General features: G+C 36.9%; 4 protein-coding genes across 12 annotated transcripts; all 4 read right to left on the bottom strand.

The window, feature by feature from the left end:
• Positions 1-144: 144 nt before the first annotated feature.
• On the bottom strand, positions 145-3681 carry LOC113749988. Its single transcript, XM_027293883.1, has 6 exons — positions 2949-3681; positions 2341-2558; positions 1971-2147; positions 1736-1891; positions 1118-1394; positions 145-770 (listed from the first exon to the last, which is right to left on the bottom strand). The coding sequence occupies exons 1-6, from the start codon at positions 3307-3309 to the stop codon at positions 538-540; spliced, it is 1422 nt and encodes a 473-aa protein (XP_027149684.1). The 5' UTR covers positions 3310-3681; the 3' UTR covers positions 145-537.
• Positions 3682-6874: 3193 nt separating this feature from the next.
• Positions 6875-11754, bottom strand: LOC113748664 (probable E3 ubiquitin-protein ligase ARI2). 4 transcript variants are annotated; one of them, XM_027292175.1, is made up of 8 exons: positions 11699-11754; positions 11271-11477; positions 10573-10605; positions 10200-10479; positions 8953-9433; positions 7867-8415; positions 7607-7714; positions 6875-7490 (listed from the first exon to the last, which is right to left on the bottom strand). In XM_027292175.1, the coding sequence occupies exons 2-7, from the start codon at positions 11412-11414 to the stop codon at positions 7609-7611; spliced, it is 1593 nt and encodes a 530-aa protein (XP_027147976.1). In that variant the 5' UTR covers positions 11415-11477; positions 11699-11754; the 3' UTR covers positions 6875-7490; positions 7607-7608. The 4 variants fall into 4 exon arrangements, with proteins under 4 accessions (XP_027147976.1, XP_027147977.1, XP_027147978.1 ...); XM_027292176.1 differs by having other exon boundaries at positions 11276-11720; XM_027292177.1 differs by having other exon boundaries at positions 10200-10367; positions 11276-11720.
• Positions 11755-13128: 1374 nt separating this feature from the next.
• LOC113748883 (30S ribosomal protein S9, chloroplastic) lies at positions 13129-16017 on the bottom strand. 6 transcript variants are annotated; one of them, XM_027292468.1, is made up of 3 exons: positions 15620-16017; positions 14813-15101; positions 13129-13366 (listed from the first exon to the last, which is right to left on the bottom strand). In XM_027292468.1, exons 1-2 carry the CDS (start codon positions 15956-15958, stop codon positions 14814-14816), a joined length of 627 nt encoding a protein of 208 aa, XP_027148269.1. In that variant the 5' UTR covers positions 15959-16017; the 3' UTR covers positions 13129-13366; position 14813. The 6 variants fall into 6 exon arrangements, with proteins under 6 accessions (XP_027148269.1, XP_027148267.1, XP_027148270.1 ...); XM_027292466.1 differs by having other exon boundaries at positions 13129-13403; positions 15620-16016; XM_027292469.1 differs by lacking the exon at positions 13129-13366 and adding an exon at positions 13501-13732.
• A 4252-nt stretch (positions 16018-20269) lies between these two features.
• Positions 20270-24370, bottom strand: LOC113749636 (F-box/FBD/LRR-repeat protein At1g13570-like). Its single transcript, XM_027293448.1, has 5 exons — positions 24283-24370; positions 23013-23063; positions 21432-22277; positions 20986-21141; positions 20270-20797 (listed from the first exon to the last, which is right to left on the bottom strand). The coding sequence occupies exons 2-5, from the start codon at positions 23022-23024 to the stop codon at positions 20504-20506; spliced, it is 1308 nt and encodes a 435-aa protein (XP_027149249.1). The 5' UTR covers positions 23025-23063; positions 24283-24370; the 3' UTR covers positions 20270-20503.
• Between the last annotated feature and the right edge of the window lie 2197 nt (positions 24371-26567).

The raw sequence follows: 26567 nt of genomic DNA, 5'->3' as shown, positions 1-26567 counted from the left end.
AAGTGGAGGAAAGAAGGAGGTCAAAACCAATTGCAATATAATAACAGCCATTAGATTCGGATAAAAAGCACAACATACAGCAAGTCAGATACACAATCTCAAAGGAACGGAGAAAGTTGCACAAAATTAAAACTACCACATCTCTGAGGCAAAGAAGGATGCCAAAGTCTTTTATTTCAACTGCAACACTGTTGCACCAAAATGCCAAGTAGACTATAGAATTGGAGGATTCCCAAAAAATTTACAAAATCAGACCCTTCAGATGTTCCTCCTCACTTCTATATTCTTGTTAGTCAATGAGATACAAGTAGTATTGTGGTCCTTTCCCAAATAAATATATAAATTAGACTTTACAATAGTTCAAGGAAGCAAAAAACGAACTGCAGCAAATACAATGTACAGGTAACAAGTACCGGTGAAAAGACGATTCTACCCAAGCTCTTCCTCCAAAACATCCTCCTGAAGTTAGTGGATGCCAAATAAGACTATCCAAAACATGGAAAAAGAAGAATCCAAGCAGGAATGGAAATTAAGAAATTAACTTGTCAAAAGCTTGGCCTTGCGTACATGGCCCATGCTATTAACAAGATCTTTGCGAGTGCATACAGGGAACAAATTAATGTCCTTTAATGCTTTGAACCGCCAGAGAACATATGGAAAGCTTAGCTGATCACGGGAAGTGAAGCGAACCACCTCATTAAACCAGAGACACATGAAGAGGTTAGTTGTTGTCGTGTGCTCCCTCACAATGATGGAAGCCTCAGCTAGAGCTGTACAGATGGAATGGAGCTACATATGAGCGTTTTGCAGTTCCATCATATACTTCACCAATGCAATAATCTAAGATTAAAGGAGCATGAGGCTTCATATAGGAGGAAAAATTAGCTATAAAAAATACTTTCTTTTTTAGTAGATTTAATAATACCAGCAGGAAAGAGAATCTAATTTGCAAAAAAAAAAAATTGAGCAGTATCACGAACTATTTAACAGAAGCACATCTTTGTTGGCCAATCATTTATAATCTTATGAGAATCAAGCAACAGAACTATGTCACTTACAATCATCACCACCATTTTGCTGGATAGGATAATAACAAGAAGCAGAGGTGTAAGCGTACCTTTCTTTCCATTGAACCTCTTGTCCTCTGGTAGTGCATCCTTGCGATACTGAGTTAATTGTACTTCAACCTCTTCAGGTGTTGCTTTGTTTTTCTTGACAACAGCCTTTGCCTCATCATACACACTACTGCGTGCTCCATGTTCTGAAATTGCAAGTACAGACTTTGATCGCCAAAGAAGGGCTTCCAGTACTCCCAGAGGGTCCCTCCTAAACTGGGACTTGGAATCCACCCAAATTGAGTATCTTGAGTTTGGAAAGAGACGGTGGGCTAGCATCTAATCAAAGAACAGAAGAATTAACTTCATTGAGTTTTATTATCAGTGAATTCTAAGAAAACTATTTAACAAATCTACAGTAAGACTGACCATTTTAAATATCAATTTGAAAAGAAAAGATGATAAACATTGGCAGAACATTGCATATTGGATGTACTAAATTTGCAATCCAGATTTCTTGGCTGTGAGATTGCCAATCGTTTCTTAAGCAAGACGAGAGTTTTGTGTCCTCTCTTGTTATTCTTTTCAAAAATGAGAATACAAACAAAGATCCAGAACCAAACTTGCGAGCATGATGAAGAAACAGAAAAGAACTACAAGAGAACCAAACTTTTTCCTACCTTGGGAATTTTGCCATTTAACCTTTGGTCTCGAAAAGGTAGATCCTTAACTACTATAATCCGCCACTTCCCAATAAAATGGTTTTCACCAACTTTCTGACCCTGAGCTTCTTGTGCAGCAAGAGTAATTTCATCCCAAAAAGCCACATAACAAACCTGTATCCTTGAACATGGTAAGCATTTCAAAAGAAAACATAGAACTCATTCAGGAGATCTTTGCATTTGACATTGTAACCTTATGAAGTGACTGCTCTGACATCCCTATTGGTTGGTATAGATCATCTCCGCCACCAAATGCACAGGTAGACACCACTACTTCACACTCGTGCATATACAATTCATCTTCCTCAGAAATCTTAAACCCCCCTTTCTCACTGTAGAAACCACAATGGACTGTTGCTGTTTTGTTCACCTACAACAGCCAACTTAAAATGTTTACTTGGATTAGTGGAAAACTAGACACAGTAGCAAGATACATCAGAAGCCACCACAAACCAATGATCCAGAATCACAGAGCATATTAAAGCATATTGTTAAAGAATTTATCTACTGCCATCTAAAACTCTCCTCCACAACAATGACAATTGCGAGATGCAGCTCATTACCTTAAAGCTTTGATCTCTCTGGTCCAGAGTTTGGTATCCAGTGAATAAATTAAATCTTGTGCCGTCCAGACCATGCTGAGACTTTGTGAAGTTCCCTTCTCCATAAGTTTTATCAGTCTCTGTGATGTATACCACTTTTTTAATGGGAATATTAGATACTCTTTGTTGCGGAAAAACCAAACGTTCAAGTTCTTCAGGAGCCAGAAGCTTCAGACAACCTGATACAACAAAAAACCAAATCATGAATGACAAACCTGTCAACGCTCAACTCTACGCGGTACAGCAATACCATAAAATCGTTATCCAAAATACCATCTAAACTTGCACAGTTCTTCAAACATGATCAGTAGAAAACCAGTCATAATCAGCTTTTGCAAGAAAGTGCGACTATGAAACTCGACAATGGAGCAAGAAACGGAAATCTAAATATTGGTCCTCAGTTGAAAACAGAAACAGCAGCAGCCCATGGGCAATGGTTGCCTATTAGCTAATTAATGTGGTAAAGTTCATAACTTTATCCAAATTAACCTTCAGAGACATAGTAAAATCATCAAAATTCTGAACCTTTTAGTCAGTAACACATAGAAGCCTAAAAATAAATTACATACGTTCTCTAACGCCACCGACGACTCGGGTGGTGGGATCGAGACGATTCAAGTTCCCTTGCTCTTTCTTCTCAAAATGAGGGTGGTCCGGCTTCTTCTGGGCCTGGGCGGTTTGAGGCGGTGGTGGACTTGTTGATTTTCCATAGATTCGGGAGACTTCAAAAATGAGCAATGCTGCAGCAGAAAGGAAGAGCAGGAAAGGCCACCACTTGAGAACCTGCCTCACAACTTGGCGAGTGAATTCAGTCTTGCCTCGAAACCCAAATTTCTTGGACTTCCTCCGGACACGAGCCCGTAATTTTTTGTCGGCGTGCTCATCGGAAGACTGGTCGGAAACGGTGATCGAGAAGCTGTTGTTGAACATTGTGAACCCGCAAGAACTCAATTATGGAAGGAATCTGGTTATTTAATAAAGGCTCGACTTTCCACCTTCCAGGCGTGAATGGGGGAACTCTTTTTTCACCGGCGTGAATGGGGGAACTCTTTTTCCACCGGATTTGGCAGGCTAAAAAACACCGAATTCGTTGCTAGTTCTCACTAAGGAATCTGGTTAATTTAATCAAGGCTCGACTTTCCACTTTCCAGTCGTGAATGGGGGAACTCTTTTTTCGCCGGATTTGGCAGGCTAAAAAACACCGAATTCGTTACTAGTTCTCACTAGATTGATACGTCTCTTTTCACCGGATTTGGCAGGCCAAGAAAACACCGAATTCGTCACTACTTCTCACTAGACTGGTCCGTCCTTTAATACTATAGTACTCTTTATATTTGTTTGTCCGTACATAGTGAAATTGCCTTGCACTATTTATTTGGCTTTACATAGTGAAATTTGAAAGGCAAGACCTTTTTCTTTTTTTTTGGTCGACAGTGGGTATCTGGACCCGTGGACTGGTTACCGTACGACCCAACTAATTCCACTTCGGCCTGGAATAGGCCCGCCCCAAGCATCACCAGCCACGGTAGTGCCAAGAGTCGAAACCGTGACGATGGTACTCACCCAACTGGACTACTACCATCAGCTCCAACCCCGGAAGGGCTTGAAAGGCAAGACCTTCCTCCTTAATACTTCAGACTCTTACTGTTTATTTGGCTATACATAGTGAATTTAAAGTAGGAGTCAATTTTTTTTTAGTGCAAGTGAAAAGTTCCAAACTCTTTTTAAGACGAGACCTTCCTCAATCTCATTGGCTACCAAATCAATGCCTCATCAACTTTTGATTTTTATTTTTTTAGTATAAGTAGGAAGTTTCAAATTCGAAACTTATGACTTACACTGTCTCTCTCATCAACATTTTTTTTTTAGTTTCAGTGAGAAGTTTCGAGTTCGTAATCTTTAATTTACATTATTGAGCATCCAACCCACCTTTCCCCAAATGCCTCGTCAACTGTTCTTTCTTCACGAAAATTGTCGTTTACATCTTGTTGGCAATTTATTCGCTTACACCTTTAAATAGTTTTTTATTTGGTGCGTTATAGGACTAGATAGGTACACAAAAAAAAGGAGAAAACTTAATCGCACTACTGCTATTATTTTTATCATCTGATTTTCATTTAGACTATATGATAAAATGAATAGTAAAAGTATAATTAATAAAAATTGAGCGTGATTAACATTTCTCAAAAAAGAAAGGTTGATTCACTATTAAACCTTTAAAATTATTATCCACATTCGAATTGCAACAATTCCACAAAAAAAGAGAGTTCATTTAACATCAAGCACCTAATAAATGAACTGCAAAATAAAACTCACAATTTCTTGAAAAATTGAAAATATACTGCATCTAAAATTTCTCAAAATGCTACCATGATTATTATGTTAAAGGTTTTTTTTTTATAAAAAGCAAATTTTATTAACGAATGGTTGGAAATCGTCCAATACGATTTGATTTACATCTCTATCTCAGTGGCAGATTAAAAACGCACTTGAAATAATAACAGATTTACAATTTAATAACAGATACAGTAGATGTGAATGATCTCAAACATATCTAAAAACTATAAGAAGTTTTCTGACTTCTAATAAGATAAATTGCTACAACTACCTTTTGTACATTTGTACATGTTTTAATCAACAAATCTATTAATCAACGGATTCAGGTTTCAATAAATGATGATGAGTTGAAAAAGACCCAAAATCTCAAAAAATTTCAGATCTAACAACCAGATCTGAGATCAAGTAACAAAATGAGAATAAAAATAGAAAATCTCACTAGAAATTTCTAAGAGAAATAAATGACTCTTATTAAGAAAATTTAGAAGAGATTTTATTGAAAAACAAATAAAACGAAATATATGGGAGGGATACCATGAGAAGAGGTAGAGAGAAGTTGGAGGAAAGGAGAATTAGAACAAGCGTTATTATTATGTCAAAAGATTTGGTTAACAAGAAGTTTAGGTGCGTTCAACATTTTTAGCAAAGATTGAAACTAATTTGAGAATGTTCAAATGCAGGAGGTGCATTAAAAGTATGTTTGCATTCATATAGTTAGGGCTGCTGTTGAACCGAGTAGCTTAACTCGAGCTCGCAAGCTACTCGGTCAGCAGCTCGGCTCGAGTTGCTTGATAGAAGTCTCGAGTCGAGCTCGAGTTTTAATATTTTGCATTCGAAAGTTCGACGAGTCTAATCGAGTTTTTTATAATATAATTTTTATTTTTATTATTATGAAATGTCAATAATATCATTTATTTAAAATTATATATAAAATATTAATTTTTATTATGTGAGCTTGATTAGGCTTGATTGAGCTCGATTGAGCTTGATTTGTATTGATTACACTTAATTAAATTCGAGCTCGAGTAACATAAATTGATGTCGAGCTCGAGCTCGAGCTCGAGCTCGAATTCTAAAAGCTCGATGAGCTCGAGCTTAGTTATTTTACCTCGACTCGACTCGAATACAACCCTACATATAGTAAATTAAATGCGGCTTAAATATACTAACATATATGCGGACATCCCTTGAGAAAATCCGTATGTCAAATATACTTCCCTACTAATGTTAACATCTACTTAGATATCCTTTGTTTCTACTCCTTTACAAATTAAAAAAATTAATTATTTAAAATTTCCTCATTTGCCTTCATAAAAAATATCTTGTAATTTTCTCAAAGTTTTCGCTATTTTTAATTTATATACTGAGTCGAGATAACATCCACTGTTTTGCAATTAGTAATCCAATTGACTCAACCCATTATATGTTAGAGGTTTTACCGGGAGATTTGTTCCCTCTCTTTCTTATAACCTATTTTAATGTCCAATCAAAGTGGTACTATTGTGGCAAAGCTAAAGGAAATAAGGAATTTGTTTATAAATAAAAAGAATATTTGTGGCCAATGAACAATAAAAAACCACATTGCTGGACAACAATTTCTAACTTCAGAAGATCTACAATATATCCTGTTCGATAAAATTGAATTTTGAGATCTGAATTCTACAATCTAGAAATTAGATAAAATTGAAGTATGAAATCTAAATTGAAAAATCCGAAAATTAAACATTGAAAGTATTAAGTTGCTGAATTGATAAAGATATGTATTTGATAACTAATTGAATTAAAGCACTGAATTGAAATATCCCACATATATTACACTTTCACCTTTTAAAAAAATTATATTTATTTGAATATTTGAAGAGAAAAAAAAGTGTTTTGTATAGGAGAAAATAATTATACAATTGAGAAATAGTACTTAAATGTGTGTATTTATATGTATGTGCGTGTTTGCACATATATCGTGTGCGTCGAATAGAAGAAGAGCAACTATATACATTATGCGAGAGCACGAGAGTATATTATATATATGTGAAAAGTATAATATATGTGATCGATTCAAGAAATTCAATAAAAACTTTTTACTTAAAATTTTGTACACAAATTAATCAGTACTTGATATATTAAAAGGTTAGGTATTTCAATTATCAAATATGTTGAATTCAAAAAGTTCGAATGAATTAATTTTCAGCATTCAGATGGAACTTGAAACAATAGAAGTTTACTATCGAATCCCTCTTCACCTTCCCTTCCCCAGCAACAGTTTTCTGAGTAACAGCTTTCTACATCCACCGTTAAACCCTCGAAAGAACGACCATTGATCAATATTTTAGTAGCTGACCAAGGAAATATATTATATATACAGCATATAGGGTTTACTGTTTATCCAGATTATAAGCTTCATGAAAGGTTACATGCATAGGCGGAAAATGAGGTCAGAAGTATTCGAGGAAGGGACCTAGAAATCAAAATTGACAAAGGCGGCGAAGTCAGGAGATATGTGCAGCGAAAAAGCATATACAGCCATGGTTTTCCTTTCCTTTCAGCGAGTACCTTTGTGACATTCACTTGGCAAATGAACCTTTTTAAGCCAAAATGTCATCAATGACCGTACTTATGAGCAAAAACCAAGTAGAATGTTAACGTATCATCTCCTCTCTATTGTGTCAGCTGCATCTAGAAATACTATGAGAAAAGCATTCACCTTAAGGGAAGAATCCAAAGGCTGCAAGTCAAGAACTTCGTACCATTGCTCATCCATCTTGCATCTAGTTAAGCTGTGGCAAAGAAACAAACCGTTTTAGCACTTTGTAGAAAGCACCAGGTCAAAAGCAACGATGCACCAGAACCAGTCAGTTGGAAAATGAGAATCACACCATTTGTTACAGATCACCTTTAAGGAAATTCTGATGCTTTCTCCACACCCATAGACCTATATGGAGCGATACTGTGAGTTGCTTCCTCCAGAGGAGCCAATAAATCACTCTCGATGCAATCGTACCTGCAAATAGCCATATCTACCCTCAGATTTTGCCAAAAATAATTTCAATAAAGTCCTAGTCCTTTCACTTAATTATTATAAATAAAACTAGTCCGATTTCTCATTTTCAGATGTTCCTTAGTTCAGTTTCAAGTCTAGTTAGTAAAACTCACAATTTCTTGCAGAGGTTATCGGTAACAGTGGAGAGAGCAATAATCTGCAGTCTGGTATTGAGGACGTCCCTTTCTTCCCAATCAGCAAAAGGCTGTTCCAAAACCATTGAAAGTTTTTCAATGTTAGCCTGAAGCTGCTGCTGCTGGTCCTCGAAAAGGTTCTGTTTTATTTCCCTTTCCTTCTGTGTCATTGCATTCTTGAATAGGTCATCACCGAACATGTAATATGCAAAAGGATAAGAATAGGAGAGAATCCTCCTTGATCTGAAAAGTCTATTGAATCCATCTGTCACCCAGCTAAAATCCCTCGATTCAAGGTTCTTTGCTTCCAAGATCACAATTTTTTGTTGTAACCTGTCCTGCAAAGTAGCTTCAAGCTTCAAAGAGTCTGTGTGGGCTTTGAACTGATTATAATAGTGAGAATAGCGCCAAAGTTGCTTTTTCGCACGCTCAGCATTCTCCAATTCGTCTTCTTTATATCGGCCACAAGTATGACCTTCAATGCTATTCCATGTGTGACTTACGCCAGTTGCTCCACCACAAAGCCAACTGTGAAAATAAGGACAAAACGGTAAATCATGTCATTTAATTTTGGCTAAAGATATCCTAGACAAAATATTAATGACATGCTGTAAAGAAACACAAAGAAGTTATCCCCCATGTACTGAAATATCAGGTAAGCAGTAAGATAGCAGAAAAGACATGCAGTACCAGGATGCAAGCAAAAACCATTCTCTTATATACAAATGAAGATCAAAGACATGCTTTAGAGTTCCTCGCTCCTAAATTTTGGTAATGAATGACTAAAGTTGGTACAGAAAGCAGATAAGACAGAAGTAGCAAGGAGCATGCAGGCAATAAAGTTAACTTGTTAACAAAACATAATGCAGGAAACTTGAGACTACCAATGAACTTGTGGAAAGCAGCTCCAAGCCCTTACTGTGCGTAAGTGCTAACGATGATCAGATCACAAAGTACAGGTATACTAATACATGCATGTGCAAAATGAATAATGTCGTGACTGGACCTATCAAACTGTATGAGCTGAGTCAGAATCTTAAACGAACGAAGAATAGGAAGACGCACCAAAATGGTTGTCCACACACACAACGTACTAGGTTGCATCCTCCATTCTTCTCCACTGGTTTATAACATTTGGGGCAATACTTTGTATTCACTTTAATCCAATTAACCGTCTCTGATTCATCCTGGCACTTTTTCGTCCAAAGCTTCCACATCAGGCATGAACAAGGCGAGTGAGCTTCAGATGAGCAGCTGAAACAGAACTGTACACCACAAGCACATTGAACCTCACAATATTCATCACACTCAACACGAATTGCATTTCCACAATGAGGAACGCTAGGGCACCATTTTACTTTCTTATTATCCTCAATATATGACTCTAAAAGAAACCGATCAAACTTTTCTGCAACATGAGGATCTCTTCCACTAACTAGATTTCTAACATTTTCTTCATCACAAATTGCATAGCACTCGTGGGCCATGCATGTAATCCGTCTACTCTGACCCTCATTTATCTTCACAATAAAATGCTCTGTCCAACCTTAACAAGAGAAAAGAACAGAAAATGCTTACATTCTGCAACGGCAACGACAACGACAACACAGAAGCAGCACTTAATAGACACATCTACTAAACAATTAACTGGAGCATCTAACTCAAGCTATTTTGCTATTGAAATAAACTTCAGTCTACTTAACCCTTTAAATTTGCTGTTTTTACAAGATCTGGTTACAAAATTTAACATTTGGTGAAAGAGATTTCAAAAAAAATCAAGTGAAAATCAGATGCTTGATTTGCATTAACGTGCACCAATAACTCTATTTTTATAGTGCCTGAGAAGTTCAACATGACAAACATCATCAGCAAACTAGTTATTTAACAAATAACCATATTGTTCAATAGTTTCTCATCAACAAGCTTAAAAATTAATTTAAAACTCAAGTTTGTTTGACCTCATTTCTAATTTCACAGAATAACAGGTCTGAGGATGAGTGACTGGAACTACTCCTTGTAGTTCTCATATGTGTTAATTCATTGAGGTATCTCAAATAAATTGAAGTTCTAAATCTGTTATGATTTGGAATATCATAACAGCTGAACAGCTTCTGAGGTTCAATTTTCAGCAACCAGTCCAGACGTTAACTAGAAAACACAGAATTTGTATTTCATTTTAACATATTGTTCCAAGGACCAAGAAATTGATTACAAGTTTTTAATCTTCATATAGAAAGCATGCATATGCAGGATCCTGGCATCACGAGAAAAGTAATATAAAAAGAAAGAAAGCCATTAAGCAAGAGACTCACAGTTGTTGCAAAAACAATGGCCACAATCCATTATCGTGGACTCATTAGCATGGACATCCTCGAAGCAGATTTGACAGGTTACTTCGTCTGAAGACTGAGAGGAGTTAAGATCCTCGCTGCTCCTAACTGATAAACCTGCTGCTGAATATAACCATGCTTTACCTCTGTCTGCAAACACATTAAAAACTCTGTCAACGTCCCAACGGTAATAAATGAGTAAGGTCCGCGCATGGTGCTCCTTTAAGGACAGCAAATCCATTACTCTTTGCAAGTATTCTTTCTGTATAAATCAACATAAGCAACAACTCAAAACTTTATTCTAATTTAGAGTTACTCAAATCAACCAAGCAGACATCTAATGAGTGTGTCTAACCTGTGCAGCCAGAAGAGACTCTTTTCTTATCACCTGCATGAGCAAAAGGCAAGCAACATAATCATGCCAATGTTCCTCTTCTCTTTATAAAAAGTACAATAACGACCTAGATAACATACACAAATCGGTGAATGCCAGATGCATGTAGAAAAGCCGGCAACTTTAAACTCCTGTTTGTTTAGCAGGTTTAAGTTCAGGAATCAGGAGTACGAATATTAGTATCAGAGGTCAAATTCAATCCTTTCCCAATTAAGCTCTCAATCAAGCTAACAAGCACAACCCCTCTTCTAACCCAGAATACATGACTAACCAGAAGAGTAGAAATTCACATTCTTGGGTGCTATATATTTCATCCTCAGTTGATGTGCAATCTATTAGAATTTCAGTAACCGACAGTACCGCTTCCACACGCTGATTTACTAAAAACTTATGTTCAGTAAAGACATAGAAAACTCGAGATGATCATAAGCGATAACAAATCATCTTAAATAAAATTCTTAGTGTCTTAATCTCCAAAACCCAAGCCTTCAGCCCCAGCCTCTTTTCACTCCAACAAAACAGATAAAGATACATAATAGGATAAAGTAGAGGACTTGTAGGACCCCATGACTAACATAAATAAATAAATTTATAAAAGATTAAAGACTCAATTCTTGATCATCAACCAAGGAAACAATAAGAGAAAATATAATTTATACCATACAGGAGGGACCTTTGCTGCAACAAGAAAAGTCGGTCTCAAGTTCTGGGTCTTGGAGCCCATCAACAGAGTCTTCTCCGTCATCATCACAAACTCGATCACAGTACTGATCGTCACTGCTTCCATTGTAATAATCCCCCATTGCACTCAATTTTATTTGGGCTTACAGTCTTATACGTGGAACGATCAAAATTTAATCCGGCAACTGAATTCCTCCCCACAATGTACAGTGTGGAAATTAACAAATAATTAGAAAACCCAACTGGGAAAATAGTAACAAGGTGAAAAACAGATGATGATTTTGTGAAGTGCTTATTCTGATTAAAGGTTTTGATCGGTTAATCATAATCTTCTTGTTTAACGAGGGCGTGAGGGGGATGGGTTTTATCATTTATTGTTAAGAAAAGTAACTTTGAATAATGTTACCTCTTTTGTGGAAAGCATTCCATTCAGGCTTAGGAGTCTTTTGGTGAAAAGAAAAATCTCTTGGGTGTCTATTTCCTTGAGATTAGCCATTTTTTGCCCTTTATTTTACTTAGTAGTAATATTTTCGAGAGTCATGTTTCAAGATTGGGTCCTTGATGTAGATGGATAACGAAAAGTTCTAATCAAGTTAGGAAACAGCGCGTTGGATGTACCTAGTTCAAGTTCATTTAGGAAACGGAGTGTTGGTGTACTTTGACCTTTTAAGAAACCATTTTTCCTGAATTTTCTTAGATTAGAATTAATTTTTCATTTGTCACGGAAGAAGAAAATAAAGAAAATAGATAATAGTACTTGTATTTGTTATCTTTAATGGAAGAGTATATATATGGGAAAGAATTTGGGAAGACAACTAGGAGGGGCATTTTGGTGTTTCTCTCTAGCTTTCAGTAACCATTTTGTCTCAATCTTTTTGTACATGCCATTGGGCGTTAAGCAAGAGACTATTCTTTTTTTTTTTTTGTTAGCAACGATACATTTGTATAATCTACTCTATTCTAATCTAAGGGGGAAGAGGAGCCTAAGAAGGCTGTGATAAAGGACTAGTAAGTATACAGACCCAACTAGACCAAGAAAGTGCTTTGACACAATTCTTAAATTTTTTTCGCTGCAAAACCCAAGGAGGGACTTAAGCCCCTCCCCAGTGGCTACTGAGCCATTGGCCCAGTGGTTAAGCAAGAGCCTATTCTGGGCAAAACCTTTTACAAACACCTTTGCTCAGGAGCCAGGAGAGGAGGCAACTGCTGTCATTAACAAAAGATACACTGATCGATGCACTTTGGGCATGTATTTTTACGAAACCAGCAACAATGGAGCACAGAAAAATGCATCCACGCAAATCTGTCCTCGACAACATGAACAAATCCTCTGTTTTGAGATTCTAGACTACTGTAAAGTCCTTACTGCCAATTTTGATGTTAGTCAGGTTCATTTGTATAGTGGTATGGTTATAGGTTCCTTTTCCATCCATTTTGCTGTACTTGTTTAAGGGTTCTGTGACTTCTGTCCCTGAACTTATGTACTCCATTTTGCTTATCAATGAGAAAAATGAGCTTACCCACCAAAAAAGAAAAACTCTGTTTTACCCCTGTATTCCTCCCCCACTTTCTTTTCCACCCTGCTCTCCAGTCTTCTCTCTCCTGCTCTATTGTAACCACGCAAATCTGAATTATTCTACATCTCGTAATGGTGATGTGCCTAGTGTTGCAGTGTTGGCTGTGGTGGTAGGGATGGCGGTGGAGTGATGGCAGTGACAGTGATAGTGGCGATGGTTTGGTGAGTTTGTGTTGTTGATGGGGGTCTCGTATATACAAGTAGCTGAGAATAGCACCACCTGTAATCAGAACGACAGAAAACTTTATGCAAGGGAAACATGCTCAATCAAAGATACGGTTCAGCATCTTCATAGAAGATTCTTCTAGGGTCTGCCTCAAATTGGCGTTTGTAAATTTAGCGGATGCATTGATTGCATCAAAAATAAATTCTGAATAGTGACAATTGCAGAAATAAGGGCGTCACCTCAGTTCCCTACGTATACAGCGACAGATTTACAGAAATGTTACACATCCCAGCTTTCAACCTTATCTTCATTTGTCCATGATATCAGGATCCCTGATGTCCATTTCAACCGCAAAATGAAATACCAAACCAGCAAGACCGCATGGTGGAAATACCAATTAGAGTGAAAAAAAAAGAAGTCAATCAGCAACATTTTAATGACGAAAAAACATATTCAAATCACCAATATGTGGGGCTCAGACATTCATAGAGCAGTTTACAGTTGTTCAGCAACAAAACCAAGTCCACAAGTACGATCTACCACCAGTAAGAACATGGGACCAGCAAGCCAAAAACTGAATCCATCTGCAGAACTCAATTCTAAACTAGGACCAGTAACGCTTGCCATCCATAGTTCTACTTCTTTCCACAGGGGTTCAATTCCCTTTCCTTGCCAGGTTTATTTTAGGTTACTGCGAGCTAGAACTTTGGTAATGAATAAAGAAAATGATCACATTGCACTCGTTTATGGCACAAAGGTTCTCAGCATGTTCAATGAAATCATCAATCGATAAGAGCAATACTTTGTACCAGCAAAACTTACTGATGACCAAACCAGCACAAGACACATCAAATAATTGTTTTAATTTTCTAGAAGCTTAACATGTTGAAGTATTCATTAGATGTTCTAGTAGAAACCTTTGATATTCACCGTGTAGAAGTGATCCCACAAACTTTTATATTACATTTCATTCTCTCCGAAATTAAAAAGTGCAAAAATATCTCATATGTCTGGTAGACTTAAACATATCTATTGATATGTTTTCACGATTTATGATACTCCACTAGGCAAAGGGATCGATATATGTCATATGCCTTGCACTAATCATGGATAAATGTTTCCACATTGAGGTAAATATGAATGGTGGAAATCCGAAGGGTTACAAATTACAATACCCATTGTAGTGCTCTAGGAATAACATGCATCAGAGAGGAGGCATCCAATATTTTTTCCATGATCCAGAAGATAATATGACACACTTTTGCTTTTCATCTAGGACTACCAATAACAGAATGCCAGCCTTATTATTGCTTGAAGGCCAACAAATTGCAGTACAGGTCAAAGAACTTATCAATCATAACGGAGGAACTGAGCTTGATGTATTTAAGAAATTCAGTAATTCCCAACATAATGGCGCCCTAGCCCTTCATTTCACAGTGCATAACACAATGCCCTTAATGATTCATTCTCACCCTGCAAGGTGTCCAACGTAGCAGTCTTAGTGTCAAGTAATCTTTTTAAATGCAAGGACTTTGTGTGTAGCATATACTGTTGACAAAAAAAATGTCAGTTCAATACCCTTCAATATTACAAGGAGACATGCTACTTGCTTTGCCCACACTAAAAGTCTTAGCAGTCACTTAGAAATTACTTTAATCCTTTTCCTTCACTGAACAGCTAATAATAAGAAGCTTGCATGTGTTTTCCAAGTGCACATGTACACAAGACAAGAGAAATTAGGTAGAGCTTTCCGCAAAACCTTGTATACAAAGTCTAACCTCAACGCTTGGAGTATTGTGGGGCTTTTCGGGCCTTCTTGAGACCAACTTTCTTCCTTTCAACCACTCTCGCATCCCTTGTCAGCAATCCTTCTTGCCTCAGAGGTGTTCTATGACTCTCACTGACTTTCAGTAGAGCACGAGCAATGCCAAGAGATATTGCCTGAGCCTGCCCTGATAAACCACCACCTTGTGCTTTGACAAACACATCATAACTGCTCTCATATCCTAAAGTGGCCAAAGGGGTTTTCACGTACTGAAGCCACAGTGGATTTCCTTGAAGATATTCCTAAATGCCATGAAATTTCTACAACAATCAGAGCATTTAACATATAAAGCAGCTGCAGGTCCAACATTAGTGTTGCACACTGTGTAAAGAAGCAAAATCCCATCTCAAGAATAAAAATGAAACTTAAGATGAAGGATAAAGTAAGCTTAACTCGGCTCTAGACTTCAAGCACAAAAAGTAATCAGCAAGTTTACACCTTTACGGTATGAGCATTCAAATTTCTTCCATATTCAGTACACAATTAACTAGACAAAATTAAGGATAGCTAGAATTAATACAGGCCAACTAACGAAGTTGCTAAAACAACACCATCACTGCAAAAAATATGAAGAATAAAAATCCCATCTTGAAAGAGGGGGAAAAAAAAAGAAAAACAAATTCCAACTCCAGAAATCATATAAATTCTAGCTACAGCAATGATCACCGAGTTTGCACCCTTGTGGAACATTCTTTTTGTAACAATTTCCACACTAATACTACAAAGTTAAAACAGCCCAAAAGTAGGAGAATTCAAGTACCTTAGCGTCACGGTAGTTGATGATGATTTTGCCAGAGCCCTCTTGGAGGACAACCCGGGCAATGGCACTCTTCCGGCGGCCGGTGCCGATGATGGTCTGGGCTGCAAAACCTCCGGGAAGTCTGGATTTGACTAGCTGCTTGAGGTCGGCAGTCTCCAAATCAACAAGGGACGGGACAGCAGCAGCGGAGGCGGCAATGACGGGAGTAGAAGTCTTAGATAAGGAAAGGGACTTAGCAGAAGTGAAGGAGAGAGCGGAGGCATGGGGTTTTTGGGAAATTTGGGAAGAGAAGGAGAGAGAAGCCAAGGATGAGGCCAGAGAAGATAAGGAAGTCGCCATGGCTTTCTGCTCTTCGTTGTTCGTGTAGGAGAGGGCACTCCACTTGTAGTATAGTCTTAGGGGATAATGTACTTGAATTGACTGAAGTGCCCTCTACTCTTTTTTTCCCCCCCCTAAGGAACCCATAATTGCTAAATATTTCTATTTTGCTTCTTCTTCTTTTTTTCATTCGTAAATAAAAGCATGAGAAAATATAAGATTCGAGTTCACTGACATTTGATGAGGAAATTGATCCAGTATTTGACTTGGAATTACCTTTATAATTTTGAAAATTAGGGAATGCATTTAAGTTCGGATCTCTTTATCTCTTCTAAATTTGGACACTCAATTTGTATGTTAATAATTACAATTATTGGCTTTTTTGGGCAGTAAATTACAATTATGCTAGGCATCTTTGGATTATTGATGCAAACGATTATGTAGTGGTCATTTGTCATACAAAATGAGTCCTCGTGCTTTAGTACTCTACGCTTTCTTTACTACTTCTTCCTCACTTCCATTCCATGAAAGTGAAATTTTTCTTTGCAAAAAATATTCAGGGACAAAATGCTGAACTGCAAATTTTGAAACTCTACTCAGGATCCCAACACATGCTAAAATGCTAATGGTACAACTTTTTGCAACAAACCTTCATGAGTGGAGATGCCGAAAGAAATTTGAGAGTGGCAAAGGGTAGAATGCTCACTTCTTTATCCCAGTTTCTGATTGAAGCAATGATTATTAGTATAACAGTCTGCAGACAACCCAAAGTTGATCAATTTGGAGTTGATTGCAAATATCAAAGTGCGTCCAGAGAAGGCAGATAAAAGCCACATATATGCCATATCTCCAAAGTGAAATGTGAATCCCAACAGGATGCAAATGTAATAGCAGCCCAGGCCACGTTGACACATGCTATAAGAGATTGCCATCCAGCTCCAATTGCAACTCCTGCAAGAATGTCAAGCAAAAATCTTTCTAGAAAGTCTCTTTGTTGCATGAAGTCCACTCTGCTGTTCGTCGGATGCCACTTGAGATGGTCCTTTTGCAAGATGTATAGCTTTCATCTATCCATCAATTCGTCAGGCCAAAACTCTGGATGTCCAGAATAATCTGCCCGAAAGAGTGCCAAGACCCAATAGTCTGTATTTATAGAGACTATCATACCAATAGGAAATTATCAGAATTAAGAGATGATCAACAATTCAGGGGAAACTGTTAATAGGCTTCAATATTCAACAGCAAAGCTGCACAAGCCAAAGGTCAGTTTTCAAAGAATGCAAGTCTGAAGAGCATTTAAGATAGTTCTAGCACTACAAAGCCAAAAGATGGAAAAACATTAACAGTGTATTTATCTTTAATTGTTGTATGCAAAATATTTGCGAAATTTTGACCACATTCATGCAGTCAATCAGTTGCCAATCATGTTAGCCTCTGTTCCGCGACATTTGATTATCTGAAGTCAAAGTATACTGGCTTTATTTTCCTCGCCTGAGAATTAACCAAGTACAGTTAAGAGAATGGGAAGTCCTATGATCTATATTAATATTGCTGACCAGCAGCCATAGAGATGACAGTGGGCTCTCCAAAAAACTCAAGAACAGGAGGAGCAAATATGAAAATGGGAAGCAAAATGGTGGCAGTGGTAACAACTATTATCCATGATCTCTGCATGTATACCCCAAGTATCCTTATTTGTCCTGCGCCAAATGCTTGTCCTCATAAAGTCTCCAGGGCACTTCCTATTCCCAACTGCAAAGGTCAACTGGAGTAGTGACAATTGCATGCAGAAGTAACAGAGAAAGAAGTTCAAGTGTGTAACCAATGAGAAGTGCATCAATGGAACTTAATTAGATTTTGTTACATACCATGAGTCTAAATGCAAGGCCAGAAATGACAGAGTTACCGAGGGAGACAGCGGCGAGTTAAATCTCCCCAACAAAACCAACAAAAGTTAATGTGATAGCGTTCAATGAGTACTGACAAATGGCTCCCAGAGTAATGGGACCAGCTATCATCCATAACTACTTAGACTCTATACCGAATCTTTTACCGATGCCCACATTTTTCTGGAGTTCTCCTTCACCAGGGTGACCATCAAGGAGTAGCTCCCCCCAGTTCCCCATGACTCAAGCAGGCAGAGTTGGATTTCCACTGACGTTATTATTGCTTTCTTATGATTTCAGCAAGGATTATCTATCAGCTGTCATGGAAGCAGGTTGGCTATGGCTGTGGGTTGATTCAACACAAGAACTTAACTGGCCCCTTCGTTAAGAGAAATTTGTAAGAGTTTGTAGCTTAGCTTTATATGTGCAAGCAACATTGCAAATGGAGATATATGAAGTTTGAGGTATTCTTATAATTTTGTGTTGTCCTCCATTGCATACTTGGTCGATGAGAGGTTTGAATTGTAGCTGGCGGGTTTGCTCTCGTCGATTCAATCCTTTTCACAACCTAGCTGAGTTTGGCGTATTTGCTCTCATCAATTCATCGTTTTCTTTACCCCTGGCTCTTCCTTGTCCAGAGAAATAGAGATTGATGCCAGCACAGGTTGGCTCGATTGGCAAGAATGATCACTTCCTCATAAAAAGTTGTGTATTCAAATTCCGCTATCAATATGAAATTGTATTGACGAATGATGTGTAAAAAGTAAGACTGTATTTGTATTGATAGACGATGTATAAGAAATAAGACTGTGTTGGTAGACAATATGTAAGGAGCAAGAATCCATGTAAGCTACCTATCGGAGGTATGTCCTAATCCGTGATAGTAATTGGAGCCGAATTCATCCAAACATTTTCATTAAAAAAAAAAGGGAGAGAGAGAGAGAGATTGATGAATGACACATGACATTTTTAGCTTATCATTAATTGCCTTCAATGTTTTGAAACTCGGGTTAAACCGACCTGTTTGATCGATCGGACCGCAAACCAGTCATGATTTCAGTCTGGTAGATACTTTGGATTGATTAAACTTAAGAACTAATGAGAATCGTACGAATCGGAATGGACCGCCGAACTGATAGTTTTTTATTTTTTGTCTATTAAACTGAAAAAAAATGAATAGGTTCTTATTCTCTAAAGGTTAGTCACTAAGTGTGATATCCATTCACTTTCTTCTCATTTTTTGCCTCTTATTAAGTTTGGATCTCTACTTTCTAGCTTCATGACTTCATCCAGGCTTTGTTTTAAAAAAAAAAAAAAAAAACAAAGTTGCAATCTTTAATCTCCAAATACATGGTTTAAATTCAGAATGTCTAATTCCTAAAGACATGAATTTTGTTTAATTTTAGAATATTGTAATATTCTTGGGTAGGATTTAATATTATATTTTAGTAAATACAATTGAGATGAAATTTATTTGTTTGAACTTATAATTTAAAAAAAATTATTTGTGAAAATCCAAGTTCTTTGAAAATATTAAACTTTTTATCAGATAAAATCTTAAATTAGTCTATTGAATATCTTATTCTGTGCATATATATTTATATAATTTATTTTAAAAAAATTCACTGAATCAAAGTTGAACTGACATTGACCGATCCGACCGATTGAACTGCGATCCGAATACCTCATTGGTTCAATTAACGTCCAAGTTCGAAAACATTGATTGCCTCCTCTTCTTTTCAGTTTCTGTTAAAATTGAAGTGGAGGGCACTTCCATTTGGTAACTTTTTCAAACTCCAGTAGAAATTGAAGCTGGCAAGGAAAGTTGAAACCTGACTAGCCATTCCTCTTCAACCACACCGCATGGAACTCCCCATTCCACCACCACCCAAACCCGACCCAACAAACTTTCCTGGAGGCATTTTGCAGTTAAAAAGAAGGAAAAAGGTGGGCATTACTCTTGATTTAAAAATAAAAAAAAAAATCTACAAAGATGCATCAATTCCATTTGACAAGGTGCTAGTTTCTCTACTTTTGGGTCCTTTAGATCCATGCTTAAGATTCTCAAACCCAAAAAAAAAAAAAAAATCAGTCTTTCACCGCAATAACAATCTCAGGTATCCAATAGATTCCTCATGATTAATGAAAATCCTTAAATCCACTGTGACCGCATTCTAAGCTGGTCCAAAAGAGATTTATCTCCCGACAGGGCTAAAACCTTGCCATTCACATCATCCATAACAAAGGCATGGCATTGTATAAAGGATAAAATCATGAGGAAGTCCTTGAAACAACTGTTAATGACATAGTAATCACCATTGCAAATCACCTAGCATGAAGCTGAGAAAGTGTTAGTGCATGACAAGAAGATACCATATGCACCTCATCTGAACCAAGAAGCAGGCTTGCCGTACCAGTCACAGAAAGCAACGTCAAGGATGGAAAGTTCACAAAAGGTCACAGCTCGTATGCTAGTTTGATAATCACATCTGATCGATGGAAAATCATAAATTGGATTTGCTGGAATGGGCTCAAATTATTTAACAACGGTAGTCCAATGATAACACTAATCTTGTAAGGGTTCAAATACTGATAATCGAAAGTTAACTGACGGATATAATGTCAGCAAGTGACTATTCTTCAAAAGGCATGAATCCATCAGTGAATGGCTAAGAATACATTAAGGGTCCAGGTAAATAATTTGAGCTTGTACTGAAGCTCTCCGGAATCGGAGCAACTCCTTCATCAGTTCTTTTAGCAACTCCCATCCTCCATCGGTTGAACCAGGCTTAACAGTCATTTTCTCGAGAACAGGTGAATTTGCAAGCAGAAATTTGATAAAATTCAGTTCTTGTCTGAGACCAGAGATGCCAGCAATTTTAACAAATCGCAGTTGATTAAATGGACAATTTTCATAATCTTCTTCCACAATATTTGCAGAAATTCTCATGGCACTCTGCTCCTCTGGCCGAGCCTGGTTAAAGTTCATCAAATCAATAGAAAGTAAATTCCCGAGTAGCAATGTCTAAATGAGTTCTTTAAAAAAAGCACTAGGCGAGTGGTAAGAATCATGAGGTAGCAAGATAACATTAAAATTTGACAGAACAATGTATCACATGACAAATTTTGAAGTACTAAACTCGTGAAGCAGGATGTACTCACCAACATCTCAAGCTCCTGTAGATTAGGTGAACTTCTAAGAAGGCAAAGAGCAGCCAAACTCTCCTCTACGTCATTGAAATTTATCCTTAGGGAAAGAAAGCTGAGCTCAATACAAGGTGTAGGCAGTCTTCCAGGAACTTTACCAGCTGTCAAATACTAAAGACAAGTAGAAGATAATGGAAGGCAATCAGATTCAGACATGAATCAAGGATTAGGTATTTCCAAAATTATTCAATCAGTTGTACAACTTCTTTCTTCTATGCACTCAGTAAGACCATGAACAGGTAAAGAAGTAAGTAGAGGATGTTAAGATGCAACTGTTAACCAATTCACTTAATTGACTAAACTATCAAATAACAACTAAATCTGCTCAAAGCAATTCTTTGAACATTAACTATTGTATAAGATCTTACATCTATCTTGTAGTGATAGCAAAAACCGCATACCTTCAAGAAATAACTCTGCACCTCAAGCCTTTGTATTCGAGGCAGGTGAGCAAAAAACTTAATCAAATTTCCAGCACTGCCAAAAGTATGATTACGATCAAATCCTGTGTTTGTATACAATCCAATGGACACTACAGCTAGCTGGAAAGTATCCTGGAAGCTCACGTTTTCAAATACACCTCCAATGTCAAAGAAAAGAAGATTCGGCGCATGAATATTAAGATTCGTGAAACCATCAAAATTCATGAGTGTAAGTCTCTCAAGCAAAGGGCAACTAGATATTAGATGCTCAAATGCATCTTGGTCCATTGTAATGTGCTGAAGATCTATGCTCTTTAAATTTTTAAACCCATCAAACGTAGCTGGGGGTCTTAAAAGACAATTAAAGAGCTCCAAGTGAATCAAGTTTTGGCAAAAGTATATAGATGATGGGAGCTTGTATCTATGGCCTTTCCATATCTCAAGAACAAATTCCTTTAAGGCGCCTCTTGATAAAAACAGGATCCATCTATCAATATCGCTGACACCTTGAACATCACGGTGAGAGAGCTTAAATTTTTGTATCGGCCCAGAATGGAGTAAAAGGACATGGTCAACAATGTTAACAAGCTTATTCTTAATTAGGGTCTGATCTTGTGATGAAACCAAGACAGATTGGTTATCAAATACGAGGTGTGGAAGTGTATCCCATTTGTATCTCCACTTGCTTGACAAGACACTAGTTCTTACAGCATCCCTCAGTGACATATGGGACAAAATCTTGTCTATGATATGTCCTGGTAAGTTGCTAATCTTATCCACCTCCATTTCCAATTTGCAAAGGAACTTGGGTGGTTCCCGTTGCTTCTGCATGTCAAAGACACAAAGAAACTTGGTCAAATGATCATTGGAGAAAATACTTACCTAGTTTGCATCAAGCACAGTTAGATGTACAACTTCAGATTAATAAGGCACACCTATCTAAAAGTAACTGAGCATAGAGCAAAAGAAGGGGGAGGATGGAAGGAGTGGTACTAATGACATTCCTTGAATTCCACAATTCCCCTCAATTCAAGTACCAACAACAGCATGGGCAACCTTAAGCACTTACTTGCCAACATTTATTGGTGAACACCAGTCATTCTGACTGCAGTGCAAGTTGCTCTGCTATTTTCTTTTTTCAACTGATTAATCTAGATATAGAAGGTTCAACAAATTTAACTTTTCTTTAGATTTTGTAATTCGGTAGAGCTCCTCCAATAGTAAAATATAAGACAAGAAAATATATTTTTTCATCAAAACAGTGCTCATATTTCCCCTAAATTCCAGAAGATCGATACAATTCTGCTGTGGATGTAACTATAATCTATAAAACTAAATGCACTTCTGGAGCTATGCTTGAAGCTTGGTTGACAAGAGAACAAAACTACAGCTTCAACATGTACTTGAACTTTTATGGAGATAAGGACAAAGGAGAGGGAAATGATATCATTCAAAAGAGTGATAGGTTACAACTCCAAAGTCTGTAGCATAAAGCTGAAAGCTTGAGTGCACAAGAAAAATACACCATATGCACATAATTACTCTTAGAAGCTGTCTTACCATGCTACTCATCTATGGCAATAAAAACAATTGATGGCTGCACCTCAACGGCTGCAAAACAAGCAAAATGTCACCAACTGCTACCTTTTGATTTGCACATGTAATCAATCGAGAATATCAGTTTTACGCAATTCTTTGCAATCAATCACTGTTGTGTGCAAGAAATACATCCAATCATACAAAATTTCACAATGAAAGTCACTGGAGGTAGACAGCGAAGAAGGAAACTTTTATGTTTTACAGAATAGTATCCCATCCCTACAACTTCATGTTGATTGCTTCCAATTGCAATGCACCCTCCTCCCCTCCAAAATCTGAACCTTTTTTTTTTGGCCAAGTTTTGTTTTTCAGCCTCCTATAACAATTCAATTTCAGAACCAACATAGGAAATGCAGAACCAATCTCTCATCCAAAGACTGACCAAGGCATAAATTCCTGAAAACAGTAATGCATCTTACACTTGCAAAATCAAAAGCCTTTTAGCTTCAGAACACTATATTCAAAACATTTATAACACATGCACTATACATCAAATTCTTCCAACCAAAAAGAAGATTCTCTTCTCAAAAATCAAGTTTTGACACAAAGCAGACTTCATAAGCCTTATCAAACTCTAATACATGACTAAACAAGGAAAAGACATCGAATCACCCTAAAACAAAAATGTCGATATTATGGAAACCCAAATTAATCCCTTCCACACCCCAATCTCACCTACAGCGCAAAAACCTCAATCTATACCACAACAGCCTGAGACCCACATTAGCTCCCAGAAAAGCGGAACTTCTCTATCCTTAGTAAAAACAAGAACCAAGGAGCTAATTTAAGTTCCAATATAAGTTGCTTAAGCGTTCAATACCCAATCCCCGAGAGAATCAGCATTCCATCAATAGATTATGATTCCAAATTACAAAGTTTTTAAGTACAAATCCATCAACCTATTGTAATCGTTTCTCTTTTCTTTTGCCAAATTAGTCAGCAGCCTGAACGATACCAAAAATTTTCGCAAAGGGTATTTGACCGTAATCTAAAAGGGTCATTGGAAAATTGTTCAAAGCTGTAATCAGAGAAAACTAAATTACATATCAATTAACGTGATGAGAAAAAAGACAATTAAACAAAAAGGTGCATTCAGGAAAGAATAAGAATTAAAAAAAAAAAAAGAAAAAAGAAAGAGTACGAGTTGGATAGAGATATTATTAAAAAAAAAACCCAATTTATTATAACACCTAAAGTAGTGAAATATGAAGAACAGGGCTTGGGAACTCACAGGATGATTCTTTTCAGGCTCAAATTGGCAGATAAGAAGCATATAAAACGGCTGTCAGGAGCATTTTTGCCGAGTGGGAAGCCTGAAGGGAAATTGAGAGACTTATTAAGAATTGAAGGAGGGGCCCTCAAAATATTGGAAATTTGGTGCTCCGTCCATTAAAACTGGGGCCTACATGCCCTTTCCCTAGAGATGTAATCGAGCCGAGTTGAGCTCGAGTAGTGCTATACTCGAGCTCGACTCGATTCATATATCTCTAGGCTTGAGCTCGGCTCGAGCTCGATCGAGTCAAAAAAATTGATACTCGAAACTCGAGTCGATGTACTCGCGAGTAGCTCGAAACTCGACTCGATAAGGCTCGATAACGAAGAGTATTTTGTAAATTCCATATAACTTATACTCATAATGGTCATTTTATAATTATAATACATATATATTATTTAAATTATAAATATATTATTTAAATAACCCCGACTCGACGAGTCTCGAGCCGGGGATTTTTGACTCGAAACTCGACTCGATTTTCATTCGAGCTACTCGAAACTCGGCTCGAACTCGGTCAACCCGAGTTCGAGCCAAGTCGTTGACCAAGCTACTCGCGAGTAGCTTGGCTCGCGTACACCCCTACCTTTCCCCATATTCAATTACTTTAAAGGGATAATTTCAGAAACCTCTTCTGAGATTTCTAGTAATTATAGAGACCTCTCCTTCAGTTTATTAAATTATATCTACCGCCTTTACTTTTAGTATTTATATAACAACACAGGCCCAAAAGACTATATTTTTCTCAAAAATTCTAAACTATCTTTTTCGTTACAAAAATTATTTTATCAATTGCTTTCTTTCATATTTCAACCAAATCCACTATACTAACAAACTAACCTAACAAATAGTCTAATTCTAAATTATAAACCCAAGTAATTACATCATTATAATCATAAAATTACTTCTCCCAAAGCATGCATCCAATTCTGAAGATTCGTTCCATTCTTCAGAAATATTCTCACCATATGGTTCCATGGAATGGTCAAACTCACAATCAGCTGCTCTTATATTTGCATAATCTTCAATATAGAATGCCATGATTTGGTTCTATATAAGTGGTTTAACTACTCCTACTACATGAGCCACATTATGACTTTGAAGAAAATCCTTAGGAGAGATTTAGGCATGGATGGAATTAATCAAGTTTAAGATAAAGAAAAGCATCATTATGACTATAGAAATCTTCAAAAAATTCATTTTGCCAAAAATCAAAATCCTATTTACAACTAATCGCACCCAAAACTTCAAATCCAATGCTCACACCTTCTCAAAACAAAATAATCTAACCTGCCATTAAATCTCCAAGCACGTCAACATCTTAAATACAAAGAAGAAACTCTATCTCCATAGCAAAACCACAACCAACAATGATCAAGCATAAAAAGAAATATAAATGTACTTATTAATATTTGAAAAAGTTTTTTGGATGGATAATAAAAAATTTAGGTTATTTATCAATTTCAGTCCCTCTTCCTTTTTGGCCAATGATTGCATTATCTATTCCATTATTATTGTGTGCCTCTTCATCTCCTTTGAGTTTGACCATACAATCACATTATATATATATTTGAAAAAATCACACACACACACACAGTTTCAAGACATCTAGTGAATGACCTTTTTTTTTCTTTCATGCCAAACCAATTGACTTACTAATTGTGCAAATAACAAGCATATAAGGGAGAACATGTGTTAAAATGAAACGGTGAGTGAGGCGACAAACAGAACGAATCCAAATTATTATGAATGTAGTTGAGATTCGAGTATATGTGACCGGCTGAATATACACTTGTTTTTTTTTTTTTTTTACTTTTCTTCTCAGTTAGATGTCAACTTGGTTAATTACAGGTTGGATTCCCATTTCCAGCAAAAAGAAAAACGAAAGCTTACAAAGTTATGAGTTTTTTTCTTCTAACAAGAAAAGAGTTAAATTTAAGAATTAGAAGAAAGAAAGAGAATTAGAACCCAACATCTTCAAATCCTGAGATACGAGACTTTGACAATACATACTGGTTTTAGTTGCGTGAAAGATTACCATAATACATATTTCCTTGGTTGCTCGACACACGGAACATTGACTGCAGCAGTACAAAACTTCAATGGCCGTTCAACAACCACGAGACATAACCACAAATTCCACATGCGCAAGCACAGGAAGGTCCAAAATGTCGACTTTTTCCTTCTTCTGTCCTTTCCTTCGGGAATATAATTTATAAGCAATAGCTTATGCAATGTAAATT

This window comes from Coffea eugenioides, chromosome 10, assembly GCF_003713205.1.
Source record: "Coffea eugenioides isolate CCC68of chromosome 10, Ceug_1.0, whole genome shotgun sequence".
NCBI classification, from domain to species: Eukaryota; Viridiplantae; Streptophyta; class Magnoliopsida; order Gentianales; family Rubiaceae; genus Coffea; species Coffea eugenioides.
The sequence above is the reverse complement of the archived record's forward strand: the minus strand, read 5'-3'. Positions and strand labels throughout refer to the sequence as shown.

What these genes read in the sequence shown, in the direction of transcription:
- LOC113749988 (XM_027293883.1), bottom strand. Translation starts at nt 3,309, where the DNA reads ATGTTCAACAACAGCTTCTCGATCACCGTTTCCGACCAGTCTTCCGAT. An exon ending in CGTCGGTGGCGTTAGAGAAC is followed by an intron (nt 2,559 to 2,948) that starts GTATGTAATTTA and finishes TTGTTGTATCAG; the next exon opens with GTTGTCTGAAGCTTCTGGCT. An exon ending in GAGGTTCAATGGAAAGAAAG is followed by an intron (nt 771 to 1,117) that starts GTACGCTTACAC and finishes CCATCTGTACAG; the next exon opens with CTCTAGCTGAGGCTTCCATC.
- LOC113748664 (XM_027292175.1), bottom strand. Translation starts at nt 11,414, where the DNA reads ATGGGGGATTATTACAATGGAAGCAGTGACGATCAGTACTGTGATCGA. An exon ending in GTGTGTGGACAACCATTTTG is followed by an intron (nt 8,416 to 8,952) that starts GTGCGTCTTCCT and finishes TTATTTTCACAG; the next exon opens with TTGGCTTTGTGGTGGAGCAA. An exon ending in GATAACCTCTGCAAGAAATT is followed by an intron (nt 7,715 to 7,866) that starts GTGAGTTTTACT and finishes GGCTATTTGCAG; the next exon opens with GTACGATTGCATCGAGAGTG.
- LOC113748883 (XM_027292468.1), bottom strand. Translation starts at nt 15,958, where the DNA reads ATGGCGACTTCCTTATCTTCTCTGGCCTCATCCTTGGCTTCTCTCTCC. An exon ending in TCAACTACCGTGACGCTAAG is followed by an intron (nt 15,102 to 15,619) that starts GTACTTGAATTC and finishes CATGGCATTTAG; the next exon opens with GAATATCTTCAAGGAAATCC.
- LOC113749636 (XM_027293448.1), bottom strand. An exon ending in TGCAGAGTTATTTCTTGAAG is followed by an intron (nt 21,142 to 21,431) that starts GTATGCGGTTTT and finishes ACTTGTCTTTAG; the next exon opens with TATTTGACAGCTGGTAAAGT. An exon ending in TACAGGAGCTTGAGATGTTG is followed by an intron (nt 20,798 to 20,985) that starts GTGAGTACATCC and finishes AACTTTAACCAG; the next exon opens with GCTCGGCCAGAGGAGCAGAG.